The following is a 13,840-nucleotide window of genomic DNA, read 5'->3' as shown; positions in this document are numbered from 1 at the left end:
GCCTGTGTTCAAAGCCCTCCTCCTCTGAACCCAGATCTAATCCCCTCCTGGGGGCCCACTCTCTCCCATCCTGTACCTCCTTGTTTCAGCTTTATGGAATGGCCCAGAATCCCCAGAGCTCACTACGCCCTTCTGTGCCTGCCTGCAACACTGTCTTCCTCATGGCCACCCAGGGCATTTTTCTCCATGTCAACCCTCGGAGTCATGTGTGATCCCTCCTTCTGCTCCCTCTGTGTCTGATCCCCCCACCTCACACCCTCATTGAGGGCTGGCCAGCATCTGCCTTCACAGCTCTGGTGGCACCCAGCTCTTAGCACCTCTGGAGAGCCAGGGCTGGGCTGAGAGAGGGCTTCTCTAATCAGGAGTAAGGTCCCTCTTACCAGCTTCTGAGTGTGGCCATGGCCATGAAAAAGCCTGACCCCTTCCCCAGGCCAGTCCTGGAGAGCTACGGGACAGAATCCATCATGTCCCCATCCTATGCCTTCCCCTTTATAACCCTGTCACATCCCAAGTTCCTGAAATTAATGCCCTGGTGCTTGGTGTCAAAGCCCTCTATCTTCTTTCCATGTTCCCCAGGGATCAGGAATGTCCCAAAACTTCCTGATTCCTTTTGTGTTAGGGTCCCTTTGTGGTCCTGGCCATGGGGTGGAGCCTGAATGCACCCCAGGTACCAACTGTCCTCATAGTGTGGTTTCCAAGATATATTATAATTCCCCAGGCATGGACCGATGGCTGCAGATTAGTGCAGAACACTATCTCCTTCATTCCAGAAACTATTTCTATTAATGTAGCCTGAGGTTGCATTAATTTCTCTGGGTAGCCACATCAGGCTCTAACTCACCCTGATTTGCCAGTTAGAACTCCCCTACGCTTCTCCCATGCCCACAACGCTGGTATTTCCCTAGTGCAAGACTTTATACAATTCTCCCACCAAATCCGCGCTTCTTCGGCAACTATAGAACTAACATTTATCTAAGTACCTACTTCTTACTTGGGTGTTTTAACCTCTATCCTCAAAACAATCGTGCAAAGGAAGTATCGGTTATCACTCCCTCCCTCTCTTTCCATCTTAAAAAAAAAATTAAACATTTTAATTATGGTAAAGGACATATAAAATATACCATCTTAACCAAATTTTAAGTGTATGCTTTGGCAGTGTTAGGTATATCCACGCTGTCATGCAAACGATCTCTGGAACTTTTTCACCTTGCAAAACTGAAGACTCTGTACCCATGAAACAAGTCCCCAGTTCCCCCTGCCGCAGCCCCTAGCACCCAGGATTCTACCTTCTGTTTCAATGACTAACTCCTCTCTCCCTTCACATGTTCGCAGAGTTTCTCTTTTTTCTTTTCTTTTTTAAAGAAATGTAAGCAGTTAAGAGACTTGTCCAAGGCCACACCAACTAGCAAATACCAAATTGGGACCTAGACCCAGTGTCATTTTGGAGGTTGCCCCTTTCTCTGCAATCCTGCCTGGTGTCTCCCAGGACCGAGATTCCCCCGCAAGCAGCCTCCAGCAGTCTGGGAAATATACGGACTCCACCAAACTTCTTTAGTATCTGTGGACTGCCTTAGAGGTTGTAGGAGACAGTGCACTCCATAATCCTAGACCGAGGCTATCTGTTATAACAAACCAGGAGTCTACCCCAAAGTGCCATCAAAAGGAGATACATGCTCGATATTGGCCCAGGAACAAATCTGGGATGTGCAGATGGCAACTGTCTGAACAGAGAAAGTTAACTCTTTCCAGTAACTACTTCTGAGTTAAGGTCTCTGCAACGCGGAGCAGTGCTGAGTAAAAGCAAAGGGGCCAGAGTAAATATGTTTAGCAAATACAGGTAAATAAAGGCTTAAGGACATTGGTGAGAGGAAGCAGAGGCAGTGCTTTGCAGCAAAGAGTGGTATGGACGGGTGCATTTGGGTGCAGAGAGGGTCTGCAAGAAAGGTAAAGTTCCTGGTTCTGGGGTATGGTGGTGAAGAGCACAGGCTCCAGTCCTGGCTCTGTACCCAACCAGCCACTGACTTCAGTTTCTTTGTCTATAAACGGCATCATAACAGCAGGCTGCTCGCAGGCTGCAGGCCTCGGTTCATGTCAAGTGCTCAGAATAGGGCCAGGCACAAAAGGAGTTACTCAAGGGTTGTGACTGCCTCTTAATAACTGTCAGGGTCACTACTACACAACGTTTCTATCCCGGGGGGCTCATTCCATGCATCTCTGCTGTATGTCTTCTGTGGGCCAGGCCCAGGATGCTCAGTGAAGAGTCTGTGTGCAACACCGAACCCACAAACCTTCTTTAAAGAACGAAGAAATCCATATATCCCATGATCATTCCCATGCATAAACTAGCTTTCATATTCCAATTGGACTTCAGGATGTTTTCATTGGCCAAAAAGGTGACAAGGATGCGCTTTCCTGACCCTCTGCCCTGGTGTGCAAGCAACACCAGCCACCAAGAGGCAGGTAGCTCATGGAACTCTCACACAGGGACCACAGAGCTGGAAGGATTTTCATCCCACAGAGGCTGGGGGGTTGGTGGGGGGCTGTGCTCACCCAGACTACCTGAGGCAAACTGCTAAGCTTTCTAATGCCTGTGGTGACTCAGCTATAAACTGAGTGGGGAGAGGCCACAGCACGGGGCTTTCTGGGGCTGAGAGATAGATCACAGCTTTGGGTGCTTCTCCCCATGAATAAAGAAAATAAATGGAGAGGCTCTTTCTTTCCAAAGCAGCAGCATCACTTGCTAAAGTGGAATGTCTTACTGTTCTATGGAGTCCTGGGCAAGTTACGGGTACCGTAGGGGGGGCCCATTTTTTCAGGCAGCTGAGTATTTATTTTAGGAGGGCCCATGCTCAGCGTGGAGCCCAACGCAGGGCTTGAACTTACAGCCCTGAGACCCAGACATGAGCTGAGATCAAGAGCTGGATGCTTCACTAACTGAGCCACGCAGGCACCCCAGGCAGCTGGGTAATTAAAGCCACCCTATACTGTGTAGTATTTTGTGCTGGACACAGTGCCAAGTACTTTCCCTGGGGCATCTGTGACACCTAAGTATCAGCCAGGAGGAAGCTATCAGTTGAGCAAATGGCTTCAAAGCATTTGAAGGCAGAAGACTTCCTTACGGTGTGACTCACTGGTACAAACTCTGGAGCATAACGATTACCTTGGGAGCAGAGTTGGGCATTTAAGACACAGATTAAGAAAAAAAGGAGGGTGGCCCGGGTGGCTCAGTGGTTTGGCGCCACCTTCAGCCCAGGGCATGATCCTGGAGACCTGGAGTCCCACATCGGGCTCCCTGCATGGAGCCTGCTTCTCCCTTTGCCTTTGTCTCTGCCTCTCTCTCTCTCTCTCTCTCCTGTGTGTATTCTCGCAAATAAATAAATAAAATCTTAAAAAAAAAAAAAAAAAAAGGAAACACAGTAGCCACTCTGCAGCAGAGGCTCACCATGGGAGTCTGGGACACTGGGACCACGCCCAAGGCTTTGCCAAGGAAATAATGGCTGGGACCTTCCACATACTTTTCATGACATTGGAAAAAGGGTTGATATTGACAGCTGTCCATAAGAAAACAAACAAAAAAACCGAGAATAACTGGCCTTCTAACTTAAGAAAAGCATCTAGCAAGAAATGGCAATGCTGTTGGGATTTTAAGCCTGAAGCCACAAAAGGTCCTACCTGGTTTGCTCTTTCAAGGTCCGTCATGATCATTTCAATTTCGTCGGCCCTAGGAAGGTGAGAGAGAGAGAGAGAGAAAGAGAGAGAGAGAGAGACGGCCGTTAGTTGGCAGTGGGTGGGTTTTGGGTGACCAGGGCTCCTAGCTTGGCACACTGACCAGCAGCTACACAGGCCAGGCAGAGTCCCTGGCACTTGGGGAGAGGGGTCATGTGGGCCTGTGAGGGGACTCTGTGGCCCATCTGGAGGAGCTATGCTCGTGCTGTGGGCAGGGCTGCCCTGACCTTGGGCGAGACAGAGCCATCAAAAGATAAAATACAATGTGTCCTATCAGGAGATTGAACAGAGTGCCCCCAAAAAACAGGAGGGAGAGAAATTCTCTGGGAAGGGAATCTGGTAAGGCTTCAAAGGAGGATGTGTGAACTGGGTTTTGAAGGATGAATAGAAGTTTACTAGGATGGAGTGAACCACAAGAGGGTGGAGAGGGTCATGGGAGGATAGGATGGAGGTTAGGGGACTCTATACACCACCCAAGGTCACTGTCATCCACGGGCTGGCTCATACACAGGGAGCTGCTAGGGCCTCCCCCCCCCCCCCCCCCCCCCCCCGTTTTGGAAGTACTCCCTTGAGTCATTTGAAGACAAATGTATAGTTCTGAGATATAATAATATGGGGGGGGCAGATGCTGACTTCTAATAAAGGCCTAATTCCAAAAGTCCGTGGGAGGTTAGAACAGACTCCCGGGGCAATCATGGCCCCATCTTCTGCAGGACAGCTCCCCTTGGCCCCTGTCAGGAGGCTGAGGCTGAAACTGGCTGCTACCTGAGGAGGGCTCAGCATGCCCATGGCAGAGAAGGAGCGTAATGTTATAGCCACAGATCCTTGCTGGGCTTCAGGGCCTGCTCCTGTGTGGGCTCCCAATTCCACACTCCAAGTGGACTGGAGCCCTCTGTTGCCTACAAGTCCCAGTCCCTTGCTTGGTGCTCCACACCAGGCTTGGTCCACTGCCTGCCTCAGCCTACCCCCCAGTGCCAGGGCCCTGGGTTATGATGGCTCCCACCACTTGTGGGCCTGTAAAGAGCCTTGGACTGTGCAGTCTACCTGGCTTGCCCTCCACCGCTGGGAATCTCATCTCCTACTTCTGTCCCCTACCACCCTCAGCACTCCCCAAATTGTCTTAACTGCTCTATCTCAGGGTAGTCCCTCCGCAACCCCTCCCTGCCCCCACCCCCACAACAGGTTTGAGTTCACAGGTTAGAGGTGAGGTCCCCATACACTGGGAGCTTTCTGAAGGCCAGGCTGTGTGTTTCCCTCACCCTCATCCCTGGAGCTTGCATAGGACCTTGTCACTGGGCTGAAGGCCAGAGTCCTGCATACAGCCCATCCTGCCATCGGTGGTCCCGTCCACTCCCTGGGACAGTGTAGGGGCACCCGGAATGGGCCCAATGCTAAGAGGGTTCCTCTGTCCCTGAAACCCTCACCACCACCACCCCTGTAATACCAAGAATTGGAATTGGCCAAACTGGACTCAGGCCCTGGCTGGTCTGATTTTACCATTTGCAGCACTCTGGGCTCCCTCTGGCCCTGAGGCTCCTCCAGACAAGGTGATCATTATCACCTCTCAGCAGCCCCAACGGGGTTAACAGATGCCTTGTGATCGGGTTCAATGCTCATTATGCCTGTTGGAAATAGTATCCTGCTTTCGGCTTGGTCTGAAAAAAGTCTAAAAGGACTCCTAAAGTGGCTTCATGAAATGAAGCTATTTTTTTGGGCAACTTTGTGACAAAGGCAGTTGTCTCTGGAAGACCCAAACACCGGTCCCTGAAGTGAAGTACTGGGTGACAGGGGGTGGGCTGGGGCAGCTTAACTAGGAAATGGCTCATGGGGCCTTAACTAGGAAAACCATGGGGCCACAGAGAGGAGCCTGCTGTTTCCAAAGGGCAAAGAAGTCAGTGGAAGTGTCAGGGGCTTTACACGCGACAGAAAAGGACGCCTGACAGTCAGTCTGGACAGCTGTCACCCTGACAACCTGCTGATGACATGTAAACTTCCTGGGATTCAAGATGAAAGAAAAAGTTAAGACTCTTCCTAAGGCAAATCCTACTAAAAGCAGTTTGAAAACTTTAATCGGATGGTTGTTCATCACATAAGTGCAAAATCCAGATATAGATGGCCGACTTCCCTGGCTACTGGCAGGGCTCGTTTGCTCCCTTGCTTGTCCTGTGACCACATCCCACCACCTGCCAGTGTTCCGGCCCCGGCTGGGGACTACAGGATGGGCCCATGTATATATAGCTTCTGCATATTTTGCTGGTGCCGCATATTTGTGAGAGAGGGCCAGAAGGCATCACTGCTGGGTGCCCGGAACCAGATCTGCGGGCCGCCTCGCCTCACTTCTCCCCTGGGCAGATCAGGGGAGCTCACTGTGCAACCTGGTGGTCTGTAGGGCAATGGCCTGTGTGGGGGAGCCAAAATCCTGCCCATGAGGATTTCCCCCTAATTCTCCTGCTGGGTTCACCATGAATCCAGATCTCCTGTTTGTTTTATATCTGCTGTTTCTTTCACTGTTCCTGCTGTCTTTTGGCTGGTTCTTCAGTTTGACCCAAATGTAGCTGTGCCCACCCCGTAACTTTTCTCTTTTGTTCCTTTGTTTGGATTTTCTCTTCTTCATACCTGGTGTTTCTACTTCATTCATTTTTGTTGTTGTTCTTTGTTTTTAAAGGCTTCACCCATTCATGAGAGACACAGACTGGCAGAGGGAGAAGCAGGCTCCCTGCAGGGAGCCTGAAGCGGAACTCGATCCCAGGATGCCAGGATCACACCCTGAGCCAAAGGTGGATGCTCAACCACTGAGCCACCCAGGCATCTCTACTTCATTCATTTTTAAATTACTCCTTGTTTTTGCTTGGCGTTGCTAATGGCTAATGGCTTCCTCGCTTCCTAGAGTACATTTCCATGCTTGTTTTGTACCTGTGGTCCATCTGTTTTGCTTCAGGTCACAGGCTGCATTTGTGTCTTCCAGAGGGATATTCCCCACTGGGGCTGACATCCCCCTGGATTACCAGCTACTCTTTCTGGTAGTGTAGGTGTTGGGAGGACATAGAGAGGCAGGTTCTACTGTAGTTCTCAAGATGAATTGGAGCAGAAAGGTACAGAGCAGGTGTTTGAGGCATTTTTGCTGAGCGTAGGAAGGATGAGGAGGGGATGACTCCAGGCTCCCAGAGTCCTCACTGATAACTCCCCTCTACCAGGACTTTAATGCTCAGAGAAAAGCTGCAGGACAAAGAAAGGAGGCAGCTGGTCTCTGTGGGTGCAATTCCCCAGCCCTTGGAGTTTGGAGATAAGGGGTGGGCATGTGGCTGCCTGGGGGCCCACTGGCCCACCCTTGCCTGTTTTCAGCCATCCCTCACTTCTTGCTGCTGCTAGAGGCCAGGACAGGCAAGGCTGGCACCCATGGGGGCTGGGAAGAGGCATCTGGATCCTGCCTGGTTTAGGGGATGTGGTAGGCTTGAGAGACTCCTCACAAATACAGACTCGGGATTTCTTCTCAGGTGTGGATGGTTTTGGATATTCATTAGTCTACCTAACATCCAGAAGACATCACCAAAGGATTTCAAGGCACTTATTAAAAAAAAAAAAAAAAAAAAAAAAAGATTAGTCACATTTAAACAGGAAGGTGCCTTCTTGTAGTCTGAGGCAATCCCTGGAAATGAATTTCAAGTTTTTCCATCTTCTGGTCAGTTTCACTTCGGTTACTAAGCAACCGTGAAACTGACCAAAATACTGAGCCTGATAACAACTAAGGCACTTACCTTCATTCCTGGGGCAACTCTCAGATTTCCAAAGCTTTCAAATGATAATCACAACACTGAGCTCTGCTGTTAAGGAACCAGGGGCTATTCAATACCAGGTATCCTGATGACGATGGGGCCCAGAGAGGCTGCAGGTCCCATTCACAGAATGGAACAAAACCCACAGGAGACAATGGAAGGAACCAGGGATGCCGGCAGTGAGGAAAGGTTCAGAGTCTTAAAAGTCTGTAGGCTCAGGATTTGCTTTTCCAAGGGGCATGCTTCTTAAAAGGCCAAAGAAGATACAACTAGCTGGGCTAGTCTATGTGTGATCAGGGCTTCCGAAGACTTCAAGTGTGGCCATTGGCCTTTGTAGACAAGGACAAAGAGGGCAGGCTCGAGTGTGTGTGCTGGTCTGAGAACATGTCTGCCACTCCCCTTCAAACGGCTGTCCCTAGCCCCCAACAAAATTAATCCTACCAGACGCACCTGCCCTCAGTAAGTAATATGAAAATGCCCGGAGGTTGATACCACAACTAGAAATGCTGAGAAGTGAGTAATGAATGACAGTGCGTGTGCATTCATAGCACAAAGGTCAACAATATTCCAGAGGTTTTTCATTCCTTTCATTTTGAGGGTTCAAATTATCACATCAGGATCTGGAGCCTGACATTAGCCTAAAATCATTTATTTTTCCAAAGTCCATATTAAGTGCACATACTGTTTGCTCAGCAAAACTATTTTTTATAAAAATTTGGTTCTCTTGCCTTTTTACGAGCTGACAAAACAGCTTCCACTGATCTATTAACCTGCACTGCATTATGCTCCGCTCTGGCTTCAAACAGTGGATAATTTCTGCGCGGCCTAGAAGAGGTAGTTCTTTCAATCAGTTCCCCACAAATCATTTCAGGGTATTCCCTGGCCTAGCACACAATTTTTATGAGGAACTTAAAAGGGCACGGTCAGTGATGGAAGGAAAATGATAGCCATGCCAGAAACTCTGTATTTACTTCCACACTAGCCTCCCAAGTGCTGAGGGATGGCACCAGGGCAAGGCTGGCACATATTACCATTCCAAAGAATCACAGCCACATCAGGAGCTGTTAAAACAAAGGGCAGTTGGAAAAGGCTCCAGGGCATCCCTCGGGTCAGTGTGTGTTCCTGGACCCAAGTCAAAAGCCAATAGTCTCAACTAGATTGTAAGGTTCTTGGGCACGGAAAGAAGAAATATTGAAAGGTTAATTCTTTCTGCTTTAAAAATTAAAAATAGAATTTAAGAGAATTTCTAGAATGTTTAATAAAATGACTCTTGCCCTCTACCCAGAGGCTGCACTTGATGGCCTCTGCTGGCAGGAAGGCAAACACTTTGCTGACATCCTATATCCCGGCCAAGTTCATTCTCTGCAGAGAGGGCAGATGAGACACAGAAGTGGGGCTCACTGGGCTGGGTTCAAAAACAACAGGTAGGAAAAGGAAAAAGAGGTGGCCAGAGGGCCAGGCGCTGAGGAAAGTTTCTTGGCTACCGTCTGGAATCCCCTAATTGGTGGGGTGGTGGGAGTGGTGGTGCAGATTTCTCTGGAGAGGTAGCTCCCTGGCCCTGCATGGGCAGAGCACAGAATTGCAACATCACCAAGAGGAAAGGCTGGTTTGCAGAGTCTCGTGTGACAGTCAGGGCAGGATTGTGCCCAGAGAAGGTGGCACTGTGCCTCCTCCAGCGCTGGCAGCAGCTAGCTCTGACGGGTGTGGGTCACAGACTTGGGTGTGTGTGTGTGGGGTCTCCACTCAATAATGCCTGAGCACCTGGTCCAGAGAGAGACAAAGGTCCTTGGTGCTGAGTCAGAAATGTGTAGTGGCACTGGCATCTGCCTTATCCTTAGTACACAGGACCTACCCTGCCCATCCTTGGAGCTCATACATATGCACCCAGTGGGACCCTGTTACTGCCTCCTCTGTGGTGGGTGCAGGGACATGAAGAGACCCAAGTGATTTGGGTATAATTTGGTACAGTAACAGCCCTCCTAGGGACAGAGGGACAATGTCTCCTTTGCAGACAGAAGAGGGACAGTCTCACGGATGAGGGGACATCTGGTCTACATCCTAGAGGATAAAGAGGAGCTTGTGGGACAAAGGACAGTGGGGTTGAGGGAGGAACAACATTCTAGACAGAGGAAAGAATCACAACATGGTAGGTGCCTGTTCGATTTTGTAACAGCTCTTCAGTTGCTCTCTTGGGTGTTCAGGTGTCCTGTGCCCTCATATGCACATGGCAGGGCCGTCTCCTCCTGTCTTTTTATATCTTTTCATTCTTTCTCTCGGATGAAGGCAGTGAGCAGTGCTTCCTTCCAGAGCCACATCACAAAGTGAAGTGACGAGAAATCCCTGCCTGGTGTCTGACTTCGAGGGCAATGCATCGAATGTTCCACCGTTAAGTATGTTGCTCATTTTAGACTTTAAATATATGTGTTTTTATTTTGTTAATGAAATGCCCAACTGTTCCTCTTTTATTAAGACTTTTTAATAAAAGATGGATATTGATTTAAGTACCTTTTAAAAAAGCATTAATGGAGCAAATGAAAAGGTTTCTCTCTTCTGACTCACTAAAATGGTAAATGATACCAACAGTTACTTGCCCGTTTGCTCTTGAATTCTGTGTGCTGGTTAATTTATTTAGTTTTTTATCCATAAATACTTATATATGAGATTGGCTTTCAGTTTCTTTTGTCTTATCTTTGCCAAGTGAAGTCATATGAAATACTTTGAAAGCATTTCCTTCTTTCTGTAGACAAAGTCACTTATCACAGATTTGACGATGTTGATCTTTTTTCTCTTTTCAAGATTTTATTTTCAAGGAATCTCTACACTCAACATGGGGCTTGAACTCATCTGAGATCAAGGGCTGCATGCTTTACTGGGTGAGCCAGCCAGATGCCCAAATGATACTGCTCTTAAAATACCTGAACCCACATTCCCTCTGTACAGTTTGAACACTGCCATTAGGCATGTGAGCCCTGTGATGTCTACACTTGCTGCTACCCCCAGCCCACAGTGACCCAGTAACCATCCCTCTGGATGGGTCTGTTCAGCCTATGGACTAGCCCTTCCCTCCACTGCATTTCCATGGTAGTTTGTGGTCAAATCCAGTCCATTGGCCACCAGTCGAGTTTGGTTGGTGCCATGGATTCCAGAAGCTTCTTTTCAGCTTGCTCCCTCCCAGTAAGGCCCAATGTATCTTTTGGGCCAGAACCCCCTCATCCCAGCAGAGAGCAGAGGATCAACAGCTGATTACAGACCCGCCTCCCTAAACACCTCAGCTCCTTTTCCAGATTTCAGGCAATCAAGTCTTCCAAATAAAGAAGCCTAAGAGAAGCCTCATATCCTAATCGGAGCCATTGTGTTGGGTGTATTCTGCTTCTGGTGGATTTTTTTTTTAATTTTTATTTATTTATGATAGTCACACAGAGAGAGAGAGAGGGAGGCAGAGACACAGGCAGAGGGAGAAGCAGGCTCCATGCACCGGGAGCCCGACGTGGGATTCAATCCCGGGTCTCCAGGATCGCGCCCTGGGCCAAAGGCAGGCGCCAAACTGCTGCGCCACCCAGGGATCCCTGGTGGATGTTTTTTAAACCTATTAGTAACATGCATCCCGTGTAAATTTCCTCCTCTAGTTCAATGGGCTAATACTCTTGGGGATTTTTCAGTTCTGTTTCTTGGGAACTCTGGTCGTCCACATGGCTGTCCCCTCCACTGAGGCCCCCATGGGTGGCTGTGGTCACCATCTGTGTCTCAGCCCTGCTGTCTGTCCTCTGAAAGGCCTCCCAGTAGCCCTGCTCCTCTCTGTCCACTCGTTTTATTTTTATCGCACTTATTCTGGCCTTATAGTATCTTATTCACAAATTGATCACTTACTTGTTCACCACTGTAATCTCAGAGAACACAGCAGGGGCACGCTAAATATTGGCTGACTAAATATGCAAATTAACGACATCTGTGTGCTACAGGAAATCAGCTCTGCACTTGATGGGCAACCATCCATGTGCTGGTATGTTATTTTGTTTTTATTTTTTATAAAAAATTTTATTTATTTAAGAGAGAGAGAGAGCACGTGCACGCGAGCACACAACTAGGGAGAGGGGCAGAGGGAGAAGCAGACTCCCTGCTGAGCAGGGAGCCTGATGAGGGACTCAATCCCAGGACCCTGAGATGGTAACTTGAGCTGCAGGCAGACATTCAACCAAAGGAACCACCCAGGTGCACGGCAGGTATTTTAAAGAGCAGAGGGTGTCGGGTATTTTGCTAAATTTTTAGAGTCTGTAGGCCTGGCTCCCAGTGTATCCCTGTGCCTGACACAGAGCTGGGCACAAACAGGAACTGGGAAGACATGAGGAGGGCAAGGAGTGGGGAGGAGGAGGAAGGTTTTCTGGATGACCCTCTTGCCTATGACCAGACCTATCTTTCATGTTCCACCCACACTGAGCTGGCTCTGCTCTGGCAGGAGTGGAGGGCAGGGGTGAAGCCACTTGGCTCCCTTCCAAGCTTCTGATCAAACACATCGTGCCAGAGTAGACGCAGCCCTCCCCAGTCACATCCAGCAGAGAGATGGCTGTAGCCCTTAGCGTCTAGGCCAAGCCTTCAGGAAATAGTGGTTTTTATTCTTATTGGAAATGAAATTGTGCTCAGACAGTGAAGTGGCCAGAACATCACCTCTGCCTGCTCAGAAATAACCACAATTGGTTCATTTTTCTGACTGTTCTATTTAAATTTAAATGATACAAGTAACAAAATCAATTTCAGTTATGTTTCTCCTCTTGTTAATCCCAGATGGGAAGAAGATTCTCCTTCTTGCCCCACTGTTTAGCTGACTTGGTTTCATGAAATGATTGAAATAAAATCCTCTGTTAGGCTACTCTGTGTCTAGCTGACCAATGAAGTGGTCTACAGTCTGCACCAGGCTTATTTTCCACCTGTGCCAAACCAACAGGGCAGTTCCAGCAGGGTGGTCACTTGCCATTGTGTGACCCTCAGTATGATCAGAAACAGCCTGTGGCTGTCACTCAGACTCCAGTCATCTCTGGGCAAGGACATGGGACAGCTGTGGCTGACAATCAGGTTATGAGACTGCCAACTTCATTCTGCTTTTGCTACTGAGACCAACCAAAGCCTCCTGGGATCAGTGTCTGGATTAAACTTCAGGTGCTTCTTGCCATTTCTGTAGCGTTCTAATGCTGTTGCTCTCAAAGCAATGGGGAGCAGGTTGGATGGGAATATCCTTTTCTTTCCTTAAATCAAATGCCAGCAGGTCACGGGTAGGATGGGAGGTTACCGGAGGTGAAATTAGAGAAACTGTGGTCTGGAGAAGCAAAAGAACGTGGCCAGCAGAGCAAACAGGCTCAAATTCTTCCCTACTGCCTTTTAGTTGTTTGACCTTGGGCAGACTTTTAAGCTTGATAGCCATCTGCACAGCAGGAATAATGCAGCCTTTCTTAAAGAAACTGGCACAAGGATTAAATAAGAGCAGTGCCGAAGTGGAAAGGGCTTTGCAAACCAAGACCCACGCACATAACATAACCATTCTTATTGTTGCACATGAAAATCAGGATCTTCCTCTTCTGGTCAGAGCTGATTTTCAATGCCTGACAACATTACAAGACACTCAACACCACCTATGAAGTGGCTTTTGCTCCAAATTTCTAGTCTGAATCTGATGAAACCTCTGGGTTCAACTACAAACTTAGAGGAATTACAGAGGACAAGAGAACACGCTCAACTACATTCCGGGATGTTATTGGCAAAATTGGAAAGACTTGGGAAACTTTTCAGGACATATGAGCCAGAGCCAGTTCCTTATGCAAATAAATTGCAAGGAAAAGAAAAAGAGAGAAGGGGGATCCAGAAAGTGAATGAGGCATACCAACCAATCCCAAGATCCGGATTTTATTGAATCCTGAGCCAAATGAATTAAAAAATTAAACCATCTATGACTGGGGGTAACGAGAAATATAGGAACTAATGATTTTACTAAATTAATTTTTGATCTGATGATAATATTGTGGTTATGTTATAGAAGAAGAGTCTTTACATGAAGTTGACATGCTAAAACATTTAGAAGGGAAGGGAAAGGATTCTGGAAGAGCCTCATGATAAAACAGGGTAGGGGTGAGGACGGGCAAGACAGGTGGCCACGAATTAACAGGGTGGCTGGAACTGCACACAGGCAGTTCCTATCCTCTACTGTGTGTTGGAAATTTAGCACACAAAGAAAACCAGAAAAAGTATAAAGTAATAAAAAGAGCAATGACCCTCACAGTAGTTTTGTATCCCTCCAACACTAGGCGTCTACTAATGAAGCCTGTAGGATGTTGACCATGCCACTCCATTTGTAC

General features: G+C 48.2%; 1 protein-coding gene across 16 annotated transcripts in view; it reads right to left on the bottom strand.

Moving 5' to 3' along the window:
* Positions 1-13,840, bottom strand: part of CUX1 (cut like homeobox 1) — a 363,980-nt gene that overhangs the window by 104,590 nt on the left and 245,550 nt on the right. For all 16 annotated transcript variants that reach the window (XM_072837352.1, XM_072837353.1, XM_072837345.1 and 13 more), the window contains one exon: positions 3,673-3,721. In XM_072837352.1, the coding sequence (XP_072693453.1) occupies positions 3,673-3,721 (49 nt within the window). The remainder of the gene's footprint in view (positions 1-3,672; positions 3,722-13,840) is intronic.

The sequence above is a fragment of the Canis lupus genome, chromosome 8 (genome assembly GCF_048164855.1).
Source record: "Canis lupus baileyi chromosome 8, mCanLup2.hap1, whole genome shotgun sequence".
NCBI lineage: Eukaryota > Metazoa > Chordata > Mammalia > Carnivora > Canidae > Canis > Canis lupus.
Note: the sequence above shows the minus strand (reverse complement) of the source record. Positions and strands in the feature narration are given on the sequence as shown.